Source organism: Nerophis lumbriciformis, linkage group LG32 (assembly GCF_033978685.3).
Source record: "Nerophis lumbriciformis linkage group LG32, RoL_Nlum_v2.1, whole genome shotgun sequence".
Lineage (NCBI taxonomy): Eukaryota > Metazoa > Chordata > Actinopteri > Syngnathiformes > Syngnathidae > Nerophis > Nerophis lumbriciformis.
The window spans coordinates 7,480,300-7,495,574 of NC_084579.2; the positions used below are offsets into that span (position 1 = coordinate 7,480,300).

At 39.3% G+C, this 15,275-nt stretch overlaps 1 protein-coding gene across 1 annotated transcript in view; it reads right to left on the reverse strand.

Annotated features, from left to right (window-relative positions):
• The window catches only part of atp6v0a2a (ATPase H+ transporting V0 subunit a2a), a 53,629-nt gene that overhangs the window by 11,987 nt on the left and 26,367 nt on the right, over window positions 1-15,275 (reverse strand). The window contains exons 11-15 of the mRNA XM_061926761.1: window positions 14,895-15,034; window positions 8,516-8,673; window positions 924-1,014; window positions 732-850; window positions 437-647 (exon numbers count right to left, since the gene is read on the reverse strand). Of these exons, the coding sequence (XP_061782745.1) occupies window positions 437-647; window positions 732-850; window positions 924-1,014; window positions 8,516-8,673; window positions 14,895-15,034 (719 nt within the window). The remainder of the gene's footprint in view (window positions 1-436; window positions 648-731; window positions 851-923; window positions 1,015-8,515; window positions 8,674-14,894; window positions 15,035-15,275) is intronic.

A 15,275-nucleotide genomic window follows, 5' to 3' on the forward strand; every position in this document is an offset into this window, starting at 1 on the left:
ATCTGCATCCCTAAAACCACAACAACCGTTTGACAACGCTTAACAAATACAACTATTTTGCACCATTGTTTCAAAGTGGACATGTGATCAACGTTGTATCAATGTCTTGTGCCTGCAGTTCTATAGAAGGTTAATAACCAGGCTGACTCAGTGGCCTAGTGGTTAGAGTGTCCGCCCTGAGATGGGTAGGTTGTGAGTTCAAACCCCGGCCGAGTCATACCAAAGACTATAAAAATGGGACCCGTTACCTCCCTGCTTGGCACTCAGCATCAAGGGTTGGAATTGGGGGTTAAAGCACCAAAAATGATTCCCGGGCGCGGCCACTGCTGCTGCTCACTGCTCCCCTCACCTCCCAGGGGGGGGATCAAGGGTGATGGGTCAAATGCAGAGAATAATTTGTGTGTGTGACAATCATTGGTACTTGAACTTGTAATACCTGTCCCGGGTACAGGGGAGTGATGTCCTTGCCCTGCATGACGAACATGTTAATGAAGTGAATGAGGATGCTTGGAACGCTGCTGGAGTCGCGCGCGCTGAAGGCCAGCCACTTGTAGAGGATCATGAAGACCAGGTAGCCGAAGAGACAGAGCAGGAAGAGCAGCTCGGGCAGAAAGAGCAGATAAACATCATATTTCTGTCGGAAGTGCCTGGGAGGGCAAACCAGAGGGCACGGATTAGATTAGCATTGCACAAAAAAACAATCGATAAAGTTCTTCGCCGCTGTGACTCACAAGTGATTGAAGACGCTCAGAACCACGCCGAAGGTCATGTGAATGACGCCGACGACCACCGACATCTTCATCTTGTACGAGTTGAGGAAGGACAGCCGGTTGACCGCCATGCTCCAAATCTGCGGCAAAAAACACAGTGAGAGTAATGCAAGACGCGGTTTGGACGGCGGCGCCTTTAACGGTTTTACTCACAGGATCGATGCCAAACGGGTACGGGCCCACGAACACGCCGCTGACGTTGGGGTCTAACGTTAGCAACGCGTTTGTTTGAAGCGTTTTGTTCCTGGAAGGGACAACACAAGTTACGCCAATTTGATAACTTGCTGTGCTAAAGGGACAACAAACTTATAAATGATTATTACTTTTTACACTGCAAAAACTGCAATCTGAGTAAGATGAAATATCTCAAATAAGGGTGGTAGTTGCTTATTTTCTGTCTGATAAGATCATTCTTCTCACTAAGCAGTAGAGATGCGCGGATAGGCAATTATTTCATCCGCAACCGCATCACAAAAGTCGTCAACCATCCGCCATCCACACGAACTAACATTTAATCAAAACCGCACCCGCCCGTTGTTATATATCTAATATAGACGATGCAAGGCATTAGTGAGGTTATAAAGCTTTTGCCTGTTAAAGAAAGGAGACTGATCCAATGCAGCAGAGACATTCAATGCGTGCCACGCTGTCACGGCCCAGACTAGAGATGCGCGGTTTGCGGGCACAACCGTGGAGTCCGCGGATTATCCGCGGATCGGGCGGATGAAATTAAAAAAAAAAAGATTTTAAATAGATTCAGGCGGGTGGCAGTTAATCCAATTCGGAAATATATATACATAGTTAAATGTTGTTACCCACATACGAAAAACGAGCAGGCACCTGCAGCATATGCCACAACAGAAGAAAAAAAAGAAGAAGAGATGGACACTTTTACGGAGCGGAGAAGGGACGCCTCGCCGGGATCCGGGACCGAGGCCCCTTCCCCCGAGAGGGCCCCACCGGGAGCCGTAGCTGAGGCGATCTGCGAGACGGGCCCGACGCACGTCCAGGGTCACCACCGCGCCGACACCCCGCCTCGTCCGCCTTCGCCGCGGCCGGCGTCACGCGCAGCAGGTAAGCAGCTTACCTGCCCGCCACCCCCGTGGCCGGGGGCTCGTAACAGGGGTCACTCCGCGCGCTCCGCCCGCGCAGCTTACCTGCCCGCCACCCCTGTTGCCGGGGGCGCGTAACAGGGGTCACTCCGCGCGCAGTGCGCTCACGAAAGGGGTGGGGCTCACCCTGGTTGATATAGACAGCAGGATGGTGGCCATGGAAGTTGGAACCCGCTAAGGAGTGTGTAACAACCCACTTGCCGAATCAACTAGCCCTGAAAATGGATGGCGCTGGAGCGTCGGGCCCATACCCGGCCGTCGCCGGCAGCGAGACGCGCTTGGAGGTGCGCTCAGCGCGGCTCCCATATGATTGCGCACAGGTGTGCGTCTGGGCCGTGACAGCGTGGCACGCGAATGTCTGTGCTGCATTGGATCAGTCTCCTTTCTTTAACAGGCAAAAGCTTTATAACCTCACTAATGCCTTGCATCGTCTATATTAGATATATAACAACGGGCGGGTGCGGGCGGATGCGGTTCTGATTAAATGTTAGATCGGGTGGACGGCGGATGGTTGACGACTTTCTGATGCGGTTGCGGATGAAATAATTGCCTATCCGCGCATCTCTAGCCCAGACGCACACCAGTGCGCAATCATCTGGGAGCCGCGCTGAGCGCACCTCCAAGCGCGCTCGCGCCACTCAAACTGCTGCAGGCAGCTGCGTTCTATCTTGTTTTAACATCCTGTGGCACTCTTCTGGGATCACGGCGGACGAAACTGCTCATGCTCAGGGCGTTTGTGGAGGTTCGGGGTTTTGCACAAATGTGATGCACCATGTTAGATGTCCCGGTTTTGTGACTGTCGTAGACATAAACAGCGTCGCAGCTCTTGCAAATCACGTAGCCAGCATTACTATCATCCTGATTTACAACCTCATAAAAACGAGTCCACGCTGAACTTTTCTGGCCTTTTTTTCCCCTGGTCTTTAGTATTCCCTTTTTTAGTTTGTCGCGTACCACATTTGCTGCCGGCGTTGCCATCTCTTTTTTTTTTCTTCTTCTGTTGTGGCATATGCTGCAGGTGCCTGCTCATTTTTCGTATGTGGGTAACAACATTTAACTATGTATATATATTTCCGAATTGGTTTAACTGCCACCCGCCTGAATCTATTTAAAATCTAATTTTTTAAAATTTCAACCGCCCGACCCGACCCGCGGATAAAATCTAATTTTTTTTTATTTCAACCGCCCGACCCGCGGATAATCCGCGGACTCCGCGGTTGTGTCCGCAAACCGCGCATCTCTACTAAGCAGATTTTATGTTACAGTGTTTTACTTGTTTTAAGTGTTTTGGTCCTAAATGATCTCAGTAAGATATTACAGCTTGTTGCTGAGATGTTATGACCTATATTGAGTAAAACATGCTTGAAACTAGAATATCAAGTGTTGCAAAGCTGTGTCATCAACACTCACAAGTATAAAACTACTTTTTTAAATAATTTCTTATTTTAAGCATGAAAAAAAAAATCATGACTTTGACACAATTGTGTCTCATAATTAAAACAGATGACAGCCAAATGGACTTTGCTGTTTTATTTTCAATGAAACAATAGAAAATAGGTACTCATATAGTAGTACAGTTGTTATTGGTGAGAATATACTTATTTTAAAAGGTATTTTTGGGTTCATTGAGGTTAGCTAATTTTACTTGTTCTGGAAAGTCTTGACAAGCCAAATGTTCTTGTTCTATTGGCAGATAATTTTGCTTAGTTCCAATAAAATACCCCTCATTTTGGTATTTTTTTTCTTCTTGTTTTTGAACACTGACTTTTTGCAGTATATATATTATACCATCTAGTGCAGGGGTGCTCACACTTTTTCTGCAGGCGAGCTACTTTTCAATTGATCAAGTCGTGGGGATCTACCTCATTCATATATATAATTTATATTTACTTATTTATGAAATATATGTTTTTGTTAACAAGTTAAAGGTGTTTAATGATAATGCAAGCATGTTTAACACATATAGTTAATATTGTTAAAAAATTAAAGGTGTTTAATGATAATACAAGTATGTTTAATACATATAGTTAATATTGTTAACAAGTTAAAGGTGTTTAAAGATAATGCAAGCATGTTTAACACATATAGTTAATATTAACAAGTTAAATGTGTTTAATGATAATACAAGCATGTTTAACACATAGTTAATATTGTTAATAAATTAAAGGTGTTTAATGATAATACAAGAATGCTTAATACATATAGTTAATATTGTTAACAACTTAAAGGTGTTTAAAGATAATACAAGCATGTTTAACACATATAGTTAATATTGTTAACAAGTTAAAGGTGTTTAATGATATACAAGCATGTTTAACACATATAGTTAATATTGTTAACAAGTTAAAGGTGTTTAAAGATAAGCATGTTTAACACATATAGATTCCTTTCTTTAATGAAGACAAGAATATAAGTTGGTGTATGACCTGATTCTGATGACTTGCATTGATTGGAATCAGACAGTGGTGCTGATAACGTCCGCATTTTCGAATGGAGGAGAAAAAAAAGTCCTCCTTTCTGTCCAATACCACATGAAAGTGGTTGGTTTTTGGCATCTTATTTGTCCAGCTTCCGTACTCCTTTGAATACACTTTACAAGAAATACATTGTCGGCAAACTCCGTAGCTTGCTAGCTTGTGCACGCCAGCTTTCTGAGACTCTTGTTTTGTTAGTGCAACTGTGCAGTTGGTCTTTGGAGTTTTGACGACAGGTACGGCGCCAGAGTCTGTTGAAATAAAGTGTTTCTCGCCTTCCTGTCGGTAATTTTAATGAGCTGGCAGCAGTCAGCGTCATCTCAGAAGACCCTCGGGTGCCGTGAATGTCAATCAAGTGACGAAAGTGACGTCATAGTGAAGATTTATGATCGCTCATTTTTAGGACTATTTTTTTAATGCCTGGCTGGTGATCGACTGACACACCCTCCGAGATCGACCGGTAGCTCGCGATCGACGTAATGAGCACCCCTGATCTAGTGGTACGCCAAATCACTTGATTAAAGTACAGTGTTTTATTTTCCTATGTTCAACCACGGTGTTACTGTTCAAACCGTGTAATGTTACAGTGGCCAACGATGCTAAATACACTTGTTAAATAAAACCTCGGCCTTATTTTGAATGAATACTTAGGCCTCATTATGGTGGTACTTGGAGAGCCAAGTATTGTCTGAGATGGTACTTGGTGGAAAAGGTTTAAGAAACATCGTTCTATACCATTATTCATTAGAATAGACACATTAGCTTGAAATTGGTGGAGTAATTGATGCAATGAAATATGAAAATATGCTATTAAACAAGTGCAAATTATTAAAAATAAATGAGTATGAATTGTGTTTTAAAATACATGTACCAGAATATTATGATAAAAATATATATATATTGTCCACAATGTATGTATGTATCGTACGCCATGACCCCTGCACATTTTTTACTGATGTTTTAGAGCAGTGTATGTCTACATTTATGAACGTGAGCATGCACTGCATATACATGTGTTCATTTTTTATGGTTTATTTTATTGCTATTCATTTTCGGCATTTTATACCTTGCACAGGAACTACGGTTGCAAATTAGCTCTAAGTCTAGCACTGACACATTTACAGAAATTCTATTAATGTGTGCTGTCCCTGTATTGAATATATATATACATATATATATGTCGGAGGCAGATATTTACATATATCCGAATTTAAGTTGTACTTCTTTCATTTCTTAGTCATATTTGAAAACAGCTCGTGTTTTCCATTTCTTCTCTTGATGCTCTGTCAGCAAGTAAACTGTGTATGTTAACCTTGAGTTCTTTGGAATGTATTATGGCTAGGGAGACGTTGTGCTTGTATTATGGCTAGGGAGGGGGAAGGAAAAGAGGGGTTTTTGGCGTTGGGAGGACAGACCATTTTGGGAGGCGCAATAGAATGTTCTAGGGTTAGACTGGTCTCAAAATGTATATTGGCAAAGCTTTGAAAATATACAACAAAATACCTATTCTGTCTCTGGTGGTTTTTCAACTCAGCTTGAAGTGTCGTAAAGAGCTTGGGAGCGAATTGTGACTTGAATTCCCTGGGAGGAACAACTGGTCCAAAACGCAACAATATATATATATATATATATATATATATATATATATATATATATATATATATATATATATATACATACACATATATATATATATATATATATATATTTAAATAATTTTAATATAAAAAATGTTACGTTATGAAAACTTTTTTTTAATGTGTAACTATAAAACATTTTAGGATTTTTATAATAATAATAATTGTAATCGTATGTAAATTTTTATTCAACATTATTGCATTTTCGTCAATGAAAAAAGTTTTTACATTAATCACAGATGAAGAATCTTTAAAAATGTAGTTACATTCAAAATATATTTTTATAATATATAAAACATTTTAGGATTTTTATAATAATAATAATTGTAATCGTATGTTAATTTTTACTCAACATTATTGCATTTTCGTCAATGAAAAAAGTTTTTACATTAATCACATGAAGAATCTTTAAAAATGTAGTTACATTCAAAATATATATTTATAATATATATAAAACATTTTAGGATTTTTATAATAATAATAATTGTAATCGTATGTTAATTTTTATTCAACATTATTGCATTTTCGTCAATGAAAAAAGTTTTTACATTAATCACAGATGAAGAATCTTTAAAAATGTAGTTACATTCAAAATATATTTTTATAATATATAAAACATTTTAGGATTTTTATAATAATAATAACTGTAATCGTATGTTAATTTTTATTCAACATTATTGCATTTGTCAATGAAAATATTTTTTACATTAATCACATATGAAGAATCTTTAAAAATGTAACATTCAAAATATATTTTTATAATATAAAACAAAATGTTATTTTCTAAAATATTTTATATTTGATTTCAATACAGTACAGCACACATTAATAACATTTCTGTTAATATTTCAATGTTAGCCAGAGAGCTAGTTTAGGTAAAAAAATACATAAATCCCAGACAAATGTTGCTTACCACCATGAACGATTTGTTCTCACTTATCTGTGAAGCGCTTTGAGTGTTTGGTAAAGCGCTATATACAGTACAGGCCAAAAGTTTAGACACACCTTATCCTCATTCAATGTGTTTTCTTTATTTTCATGACTATTTACATTGTAGATTGTCACTGAAGGCATCAAAACTATGAATGAACACATGTGGAGTTATGTACTTAACTGAAAACATGTTTTATATTCTAGTTTCTTCAAAATAGCCACCCTTTGCTCTGATTACTGCTTTTCACACTCTTGGCATTCTCTCCTTGAGCTTCAAGCACACCTGGTGACGACCTCTTGAAGCTCATCGAGAGAATGCCAAGAGTGTGCGAACAAGTAACTCAAATCAAATCAAATCAACTTTATTTATAAAGCACATTTAAAATTTACCACAGGGGTAGCCAAAGTGCTTTACAATTGGCAGGTTAAAAGATAATACGAGTACCGAGCAAACACAACACAGCACAAACAGAACACGATAAAAAATAAATAAATAAAATAGAATAAATAAAAACATAAAAACAGGTTCACAGCAGGTGTATTATGGGGCGCCATTGCAGGATGGATATCACTCAGTGTTAAAAGCCATGGAATAAAAGTATGTTTTTAAGAGAGATTTAAAAACAGGAAGAGAGGAAGCTTGTCTAAAACTCAGAGGTAGGTCGTTCCAGAGCTTGGGAGCAGCAACGGCGAAAGCTCTGTCACCTCTAAACTTCAGCCTTGTGTCAGGGACCGTCAACAGCAGCTGATCGGCTGATCTTAAGGATCGGGTGGGGCAGTAATGCTGAAGGAGGTCGGAGAGATAGGTTGGCGCGAGGTTGTTTAGACATTTAAAAACAAATAAAGGAGTTTAAAATTGAAATCAGGGCAAAGGATGGCTATTTTGAAGAAACTAGAATATAAAACATGTTTTCAGTTATTTCACCTTTTTTTTTTGTTAACCCCACATGTGTTCATTCATAGTTTTGATGCCTTCAGTGACAATCTACAATGTAAATAGTCATGAAAATAAAGAAAACGCATTGAATGAGAAGAAGGTGTGTCTAAACTTTTGGCCTGTACTGTATATAGCGCTTTACCAAACACTCAAAGCGCTTCACAGAGAAGTGAGAACAAATCATTCATGGTGGTAAGCTACATTTGTTTGGGATTTAGGTATTTTTTACCTAAATTAGCTCTCTGGCTAACATTGAAATATTAACAGAAATGTTATTAATGTGTGCTGTACTGTATTGAAATCAAATACTAAAAAATATATTTTCAATGTAACTACAACATTTTTAAAGATTCGTCATCTGTGATTAATGTAAAAACTTTTTTCATTGCAATAATGTTGAATACAAATTTACATACGATACCAAAATGATTTCTTAGAAATATAAAAGGAAAGGCGCGTGTGTATTTAAATAGCGAAGTGATTATCGGTGCAATTTCACAGTACAATGCAGTGGGTGTGGCCACAATGGTCCTGCAAGTAGTACTGCCATGTGTGCACGGTACTGCGGGAGTGCAGAGTAGAAAAGTAAACTCGTGATCAAGTGCTGCAAAACCTTGTGAAGTTCCCACTTTTTCCACCCCTTCCAACGTACGTCCACTGCTGACTGGTGAACATGGCCTTGACGCTCCAGCCCGAGCCGAAAATGTTGAGCGACTTGGAGAAGCAGTCGTTGTAAATGAGGCCGGTGTAGATGGAGAAGAGCCCCATCGTGAGGATGATGTAACGCCCGCTGAAGAAGGTGGCCCATATCTGCGGAGAGACGCGTCACGTCTGTTAAAAGGTGCCATATGTAATAATGTGGCCAGAAATGGTACTGCAATCACGGTCAAAATTCTAGAGTCCCCTCCCACTCTCCCTGACTGAGGTTGCCAGCAATGTTCCCTCTAAGGTGCGCGCCTGTGCAATTGCGCACTGCTCAAGCGTCCTCTGCGCACGGCAAATCTATGCCACACACAAAATCAAATAAAATTAAAGCTGCAAGCAGCATTGGTCGGGCCCGCGTATTTGGCAGGTGCTAGTCCTAAGTGTCCCAATACTTTTGTCTACTTTTAGTCTGAAGTGTCCCAAGACTTTTGTCTAGTGTACCTACCTTGTCTGCATTGTGTGGGCACGTTGGTGCTTCCTGCTTTTAAGCAGCCATCTTAAAAAAACAGCAGCGCAGCAGCATCAGCGGGTCTTTGAAGGGTCATAAAATCAAAACCGGAGCAGGTATTAAAACTCTGTTCTGTTATTTTATACACAAGGGTTTAATCTCTCTCCTGTGTTAGTTTGAAGCCGAAACAACAAACGCGCTCGGAGGAGATAGTTTTTGAAGGAAGGTGACCGGTTTTTACAAAAAAATTGTTTTGAAGGGGGAATAGCAAACTTCCTGTTGATTTTTGCTGGGGGTTGTCAATTTATGAAATGTAGGTCTAAGTGAGACCTACATAGAGGTTTTTGTTTCATGTCTCTCCGACCTTCCCAGGGAGAGTTACAGGCAGTTTTGTCAGTTTTTTCTTCCGAGGAGCAGTTTTTTGTGCGTTTCATTAAGAAATTGCGCTAGAGCACAATTTTGAGATTTGGGGTTAGGTTTTTTTATTAGATCACAATTTTTGCCAGTCCTGATGTGTGTGTTCAGTTCGGTGAGTTTTGAAGCATGTTAAGGGGGTCAAATTACAGCTCAAAGAGGCAAAAGTGACTGTTTTTAGTACTTTTTTGTCTTGAAGGGGGAATTGCCAACTTCCTGTTGATTTTTGCCCGAGAATATACTATTATGAAATCTAGGTCTAAGTCACACCTACATAAAGGTTTTTGTTTTATGTCTCTCCGACCTTCCTAGTGGGAGTTACAGGCAGTCTATTTTTTTTTTTTGTAGGGGGCGCTAGAGCGCAATTTTGAGTTTTGTGGTTCGTTTTTTTAAAAAAAGGCAATTTTCGCAGGTCCTGATGTGTGGGTCAAATATGGTGAGTTTTGAAGCATGTTAAGTGGGTCAAATTACAGTTTAAAGTGGCGGCGGAAGAATAAAGAATAAAGAATAACTAAAAAACCTTACAAATTCAATAGGTCCTTATGTCCCATTGCATAAGGACTCCCTTTGGGAGTCCTTATGCAATGGGCCATGCGGGCCCTAAAAATAAGCGCATAACAATTTTCGACACGACAGAGAAAACAGTTTTCGTCATCATTGTTCAAATATTGTAACGTCTGTCGAGACGCTTTGAGGACATGAATTCCATCCATCACTTTACTGAGCAAAACTCTTTATTGTCGGCCATAAACACATCACCAAAACATTAGTAAAAAAAATTATATCTAGCAAAACTGGTCATTTTCTGCAGTACAAACCAGACCAAAAGCAACTTTGTTATATCAACAGCAGCCGCTCGCTCTTTCTCACTTGCGCCAACACATGCGCATATGGCACTTAGTCAGTGATGCGTTTACAGCCACACAAAAAGTCGGACAACTCCAACACCAAAGGGACACGAAAGGGATAAGCGGTAGAAAATAGATGGATGGATGGAGATTGAACTTGTTATTTAGTCAGGTTTGGGACAGGTGTGCTGCTGGTGTAGCCACAGTGGGCGCGTCTGATGTTGCTCACATGGGCTCCACTGAATGCTCAGGGAGTTTTTGCGTTTGCTCACACACATGAAAAATTAAAGGGAACATTGATTGCCAGATATGCAGCCCAATCCAGCTGGATGGACTGGGCTACTCCAAGGAACTTCAAACTTCTACTGCCTCTTACTAGGGGTTGAGGTGCCGGGACCATAATAGCTGAATAGACAAGCGTTTTGTGAAAAACAAATCTCTAACCAACACATTTTACACAGAAATTAGGCTATTTTCAGGAAGGAGTACATCATGCCTGCCTACAATATCACAACAAATGGCAATCATATGGTTATTGTCAGTACTATCAGAAAACAAAGACTAAAACCAACTACAACCAACGCTAGCAATGGTTATTCTGGTGAAAATAAGTAGAGCATGCTTAGCAGCCTAATGTACAGAGGAAACATTTTACCAAGGTATGCCTATAGGCTACTGTTTCAAACATTTCAGATTGCCATATTGCTTGGTACATGTAGTCCAAAATATGCAAACACAAATGACGAATTATTGGTGTCTCCATACTTTTCACATTGCCATGACGACAGCCGTGCTACTGTTGGAACCCATTTCCTCAGCGTATCAGCATGTTGAGAAGGAAATAGGCACTGACACTACCCATATCCACATAGGTTTTATTTATCCAAAATATATATTTTGCCCTGTCAGTTGGAATACACATGGACATACAGGCTAACAGGCATATACCGTATTTTTCGGACTATAAGTCGCTCCGGAGTATACGTCGCACCGGCCGAAAATGCACAATAAAGAAGGGAAAAAACATATACCGCATTTTTCGGACTATAAGTCAGTTTTTTTTCATAGTTTGGCCGGGGGTGCAACTTATACTCAGGAGTGACTTATGTGTGAAATTATTAACACATTAGTGTAAAATATCAAATAATATTTATCTCATTCACGTAAGAGACTAGACGTATAAGATTTCATGGGATTTAGCGATTAGGAGTGACAGATTGTTTGGTAAACGTATAGCATGTTCTATATGTTATAGTTATTTGAATGACTCTTACCATAATATGTTACGTTAACATACCAGTTGGTTATTTATGCCTCATATAACGTACACTTATTCAGCCTGTTGTTCACTATTCTTTATTTATTTTAAATTGCCTTTCAAATGTCTATTCTTGGTGTTGGCTTTTATCAAATACATTTCCCCAAAAAATGCGACTTATACTCCAGTGCGACTTATATATGTTTTTTTTCCTTCTTTATTATGCATTTTCGGCCGGTGCGACTTATACTCGAGAGCGACTTATACTCCGAAAAATACGGTAATGATAGTCTCAATCAATCAATCAATCAAAAAGACCATTTTATATGTAGAAAGGTTTTGTTAAGAAACCATTCTGAGCCTTATCTTATTTAGTTTTTATTTTATATATGTTGACCACATTAACCCTGGCAATGGACCCTGTGTGTATATGTTATTATTATCCTTAGCATTCATGACTGCCTGCTGTTGCACTGATCAGCCTAGTGGTGGCTCACATCCATCACACACACAGCTATTTCTATTTTTGGGCAGAATTATTACCATATTTTTCGGACTATAAGTCGCAGTTTTTTTCATAGTTTGGCCGGGGGTTCGACTTATACTCAGGAGCGACTTATGTGTGAAATTATTAACACATTAGCGTAAAATACCCAATAATATTATTTATCTCATTCACGTAAGAGACTAGACGTATAAGATTTCATGGGATTTAGCGATTAGGAGTGACAGATTGTTTGGTAAACGTATAGCATGTTCTATATGTTATAGTTATTTGAATGACTCTTACCATAATATGTTACGTTAACATACCATCCATCCATCCATTTTCTACCGCTTATTCCCTTTGGGGTCGCGGGGGGCGCTGGAGCCTATCTCAGCTACAATACCAGTTGGTTATTTATGCCTCATATAACGTACACTTATTCAGCCTGTTGTTCACTATTCTTTATTTATTTTAAATTGCCTTTCAAATGTCTATTCTTGGTGTTGGCTTTTATCAAATAAATTTCCCCAAAAAATGCGACTTATACTCCAGTGCGACTTATATATGTTTTTTTTCCTTCTTTATTATGCATTTTCGGCCGGTGCGACTTATACTCCGGGGCGACTTATACTCCGAAAAATGCGGTAATGATAGTCTCAATCAATCAATCAATCAATCAAAAAGACCATTTTATATGTAGAAAGGTTTTGTTAAGAAACCATTCTGAGCCTTATCTTATTTAGTTTTTATTTTATATATGTCGACCACATTAACCCTGGCAATGGACCCTGTGTGTATATGTTATTATTATCCTTAGCATTCATGACTGCCTGCTGTTGCACTGATCAGCCTAGTGGTGGCTCACATCCATCACACACACAGCTATTTCTTTTTTTGGGCAGAATTATTACCATATTTTTCGGACTATAAGTCGCAGTTTTTTTCATAGTTTGGCCGGGCGTGCAACTTATACTCAGGAGCGACTTATGTGTGAAATTATTAACACATTAGCGTAAAATACCCAATAATATTATTTATCTCATTCACGTAAGAGACTAGACGTATAAGATTTCATGGGATTTAGCGATTAGGAGTGACAGATTGTTTGGTAAACGTATAGCATGTTCTATATGTTATAGTTATTTGAATGACTCTTACCATAATATGTTACGTTAACATACCAGTTGGTTATTTATGCCTCATATAACGTACACTTATTCAGCCTGTTGTTCACTATTCTTTATTTATTTTAAATTGCCATTCAAATGTCTATTCTTGGTGTTGGCTTTTATCAAATACATTTCCCCCCAAAAATGCGACTTATACTCCAGTGCGACTTATATATGTTTTTTTCATTCTTTATTATGCATTTTCGGCCGGTGCGACTTATACTCGAGAGCGGCTTATACTCCGAAAAATACAGTATAAGTCGCATTTTTTGGGGAAATGTATTTGATAAAAGCCAACACCAAGAATAGACATTTGAAAGGCAATTTAAAATAAATAAAGAATAGTGAACAACAGGCTGAATAAGTGTACGTTATATGAGGCATAAATAACCAACTGGTATGTTAACGTAACATATTATGGTAAGAGTCATTCAAATAACTATAACATATAGAACATGCTATACGTTTACCAAACAATCGGTCACTCCTAATCGCTAAATCCCATGAAATCTTCTTCCTCGGTGTCACCTCTGGTATGCGCCCCGCTAGCGTCCTTTCTTTCTGCTGCTCGATTGCTGTTCTCTGCAGCATATTTCACCACGTCCATCTTGTAATCTGCAGTATATTATTTCCTTTTCGGTGCCATTTTAGTTCAGTCCTTCTCAGTTTTTATAAGTTACCGCCAATGTTGATGTGATCCATTTTAATAGCTCCGGCAGTAGCGTATAGCATATAGCAGTTAGCATCCCAGGACCCACAATGCACTTCTGCCATGACCCGCCCCCACCGAATTCTTATTGGTTGGCGTGTGAGTGACGATTGCTGACATGTGTGTGACGATTACGGACATTTTCTTCGTCGCTCACGCAAATGAGATAAATATTATTTGATATTTTACGCTAATGTGTTAATAATTTCACACATAAGTCGCTCCTGAGTATAAGTCGCACCCAGGGCCAAACTATGAAAAATACTGCGACTTATAGTCCGAAAAATACGGTATTTCCCCCGTTAGCCTATATGTTGATGTGTTATTGACCGGGCTAGCATGCTAAGCATTACACTAGGAGCGAAGCACCATCACACTAAGCATTCGTTGCAGGAACAGACTAGCTTTGTTAGACAAGATCAGAGACTGTATTGGACAATATAGTTTACATACCAAATGTCCATTTCCATTTATTACAAGTATAAAGAAAATGTAAATGTCTGACTTACCTATCAAAGAGGAAAATAGCAAGTTTGGCGTCAGATGAAAAAAATCTCCTCCGACTTCAATGGTCTCCATCTTTCAAAGGCATCCCCAATACAAATCTTATTTTTGTTCCTGGTTTTGTCATGAATAAGTTGAGAATTATAACGAGGCCTTTTAGATTGACTAAGGTCTGACATGTTTAGTAACTTTACCAGTGGCAGTAGCCAGACGAAGATGGCGGTGCGTAACTGGCAACCTGGATGTGACACACTCACAGACTAATTGGTCAAACGGTGGATGGCGGGGCATCGAAATTAAAACAATAACAAGATTTCGGGGCTGTAAATCTAATTTTGTAATGAGCATATCCCGGCTGAAATACTGTTATCAGTTATATAAGTATTGGAAAAGAACATGATTTAGTAATGCCTTTTGACATATCAGGGCCATTTATTGATGACTTGACATTCAATTATTACATATTGAGGCATAGAGGGACACGCTCACCTCGTTATCTGAGCGTCTCCTCGTCTGCTTCTTTTCCGTCAGCACCATCCAGAGCGCCAAGAAGCTCATGACCACGCCGTGGCCCAGGTCCCCGAACATGACGGCGAACAGGAAGGGGAAGGTGATGATGGTGTAGGGTGCTGCGATTGAAAAAATACAAATGAAAGAAAAAAGGGTGTTTCTGTCTGATTTGGGTTCACGCAGTTGCCAGGTGTGTGGGCTACAAGAGCCAGTGTCTCTTTTAATTCGTGGAAATGTGGATCTGATAAGAAGTCACCATTTGGATCCGAGTCTCGGCGTGAGGATTTGATCAAAAATGTATTCTGGGACGGTGTGGCGCGGTTGGGAGAGTGGCCACAATCATTTTATATTTGATTTCAA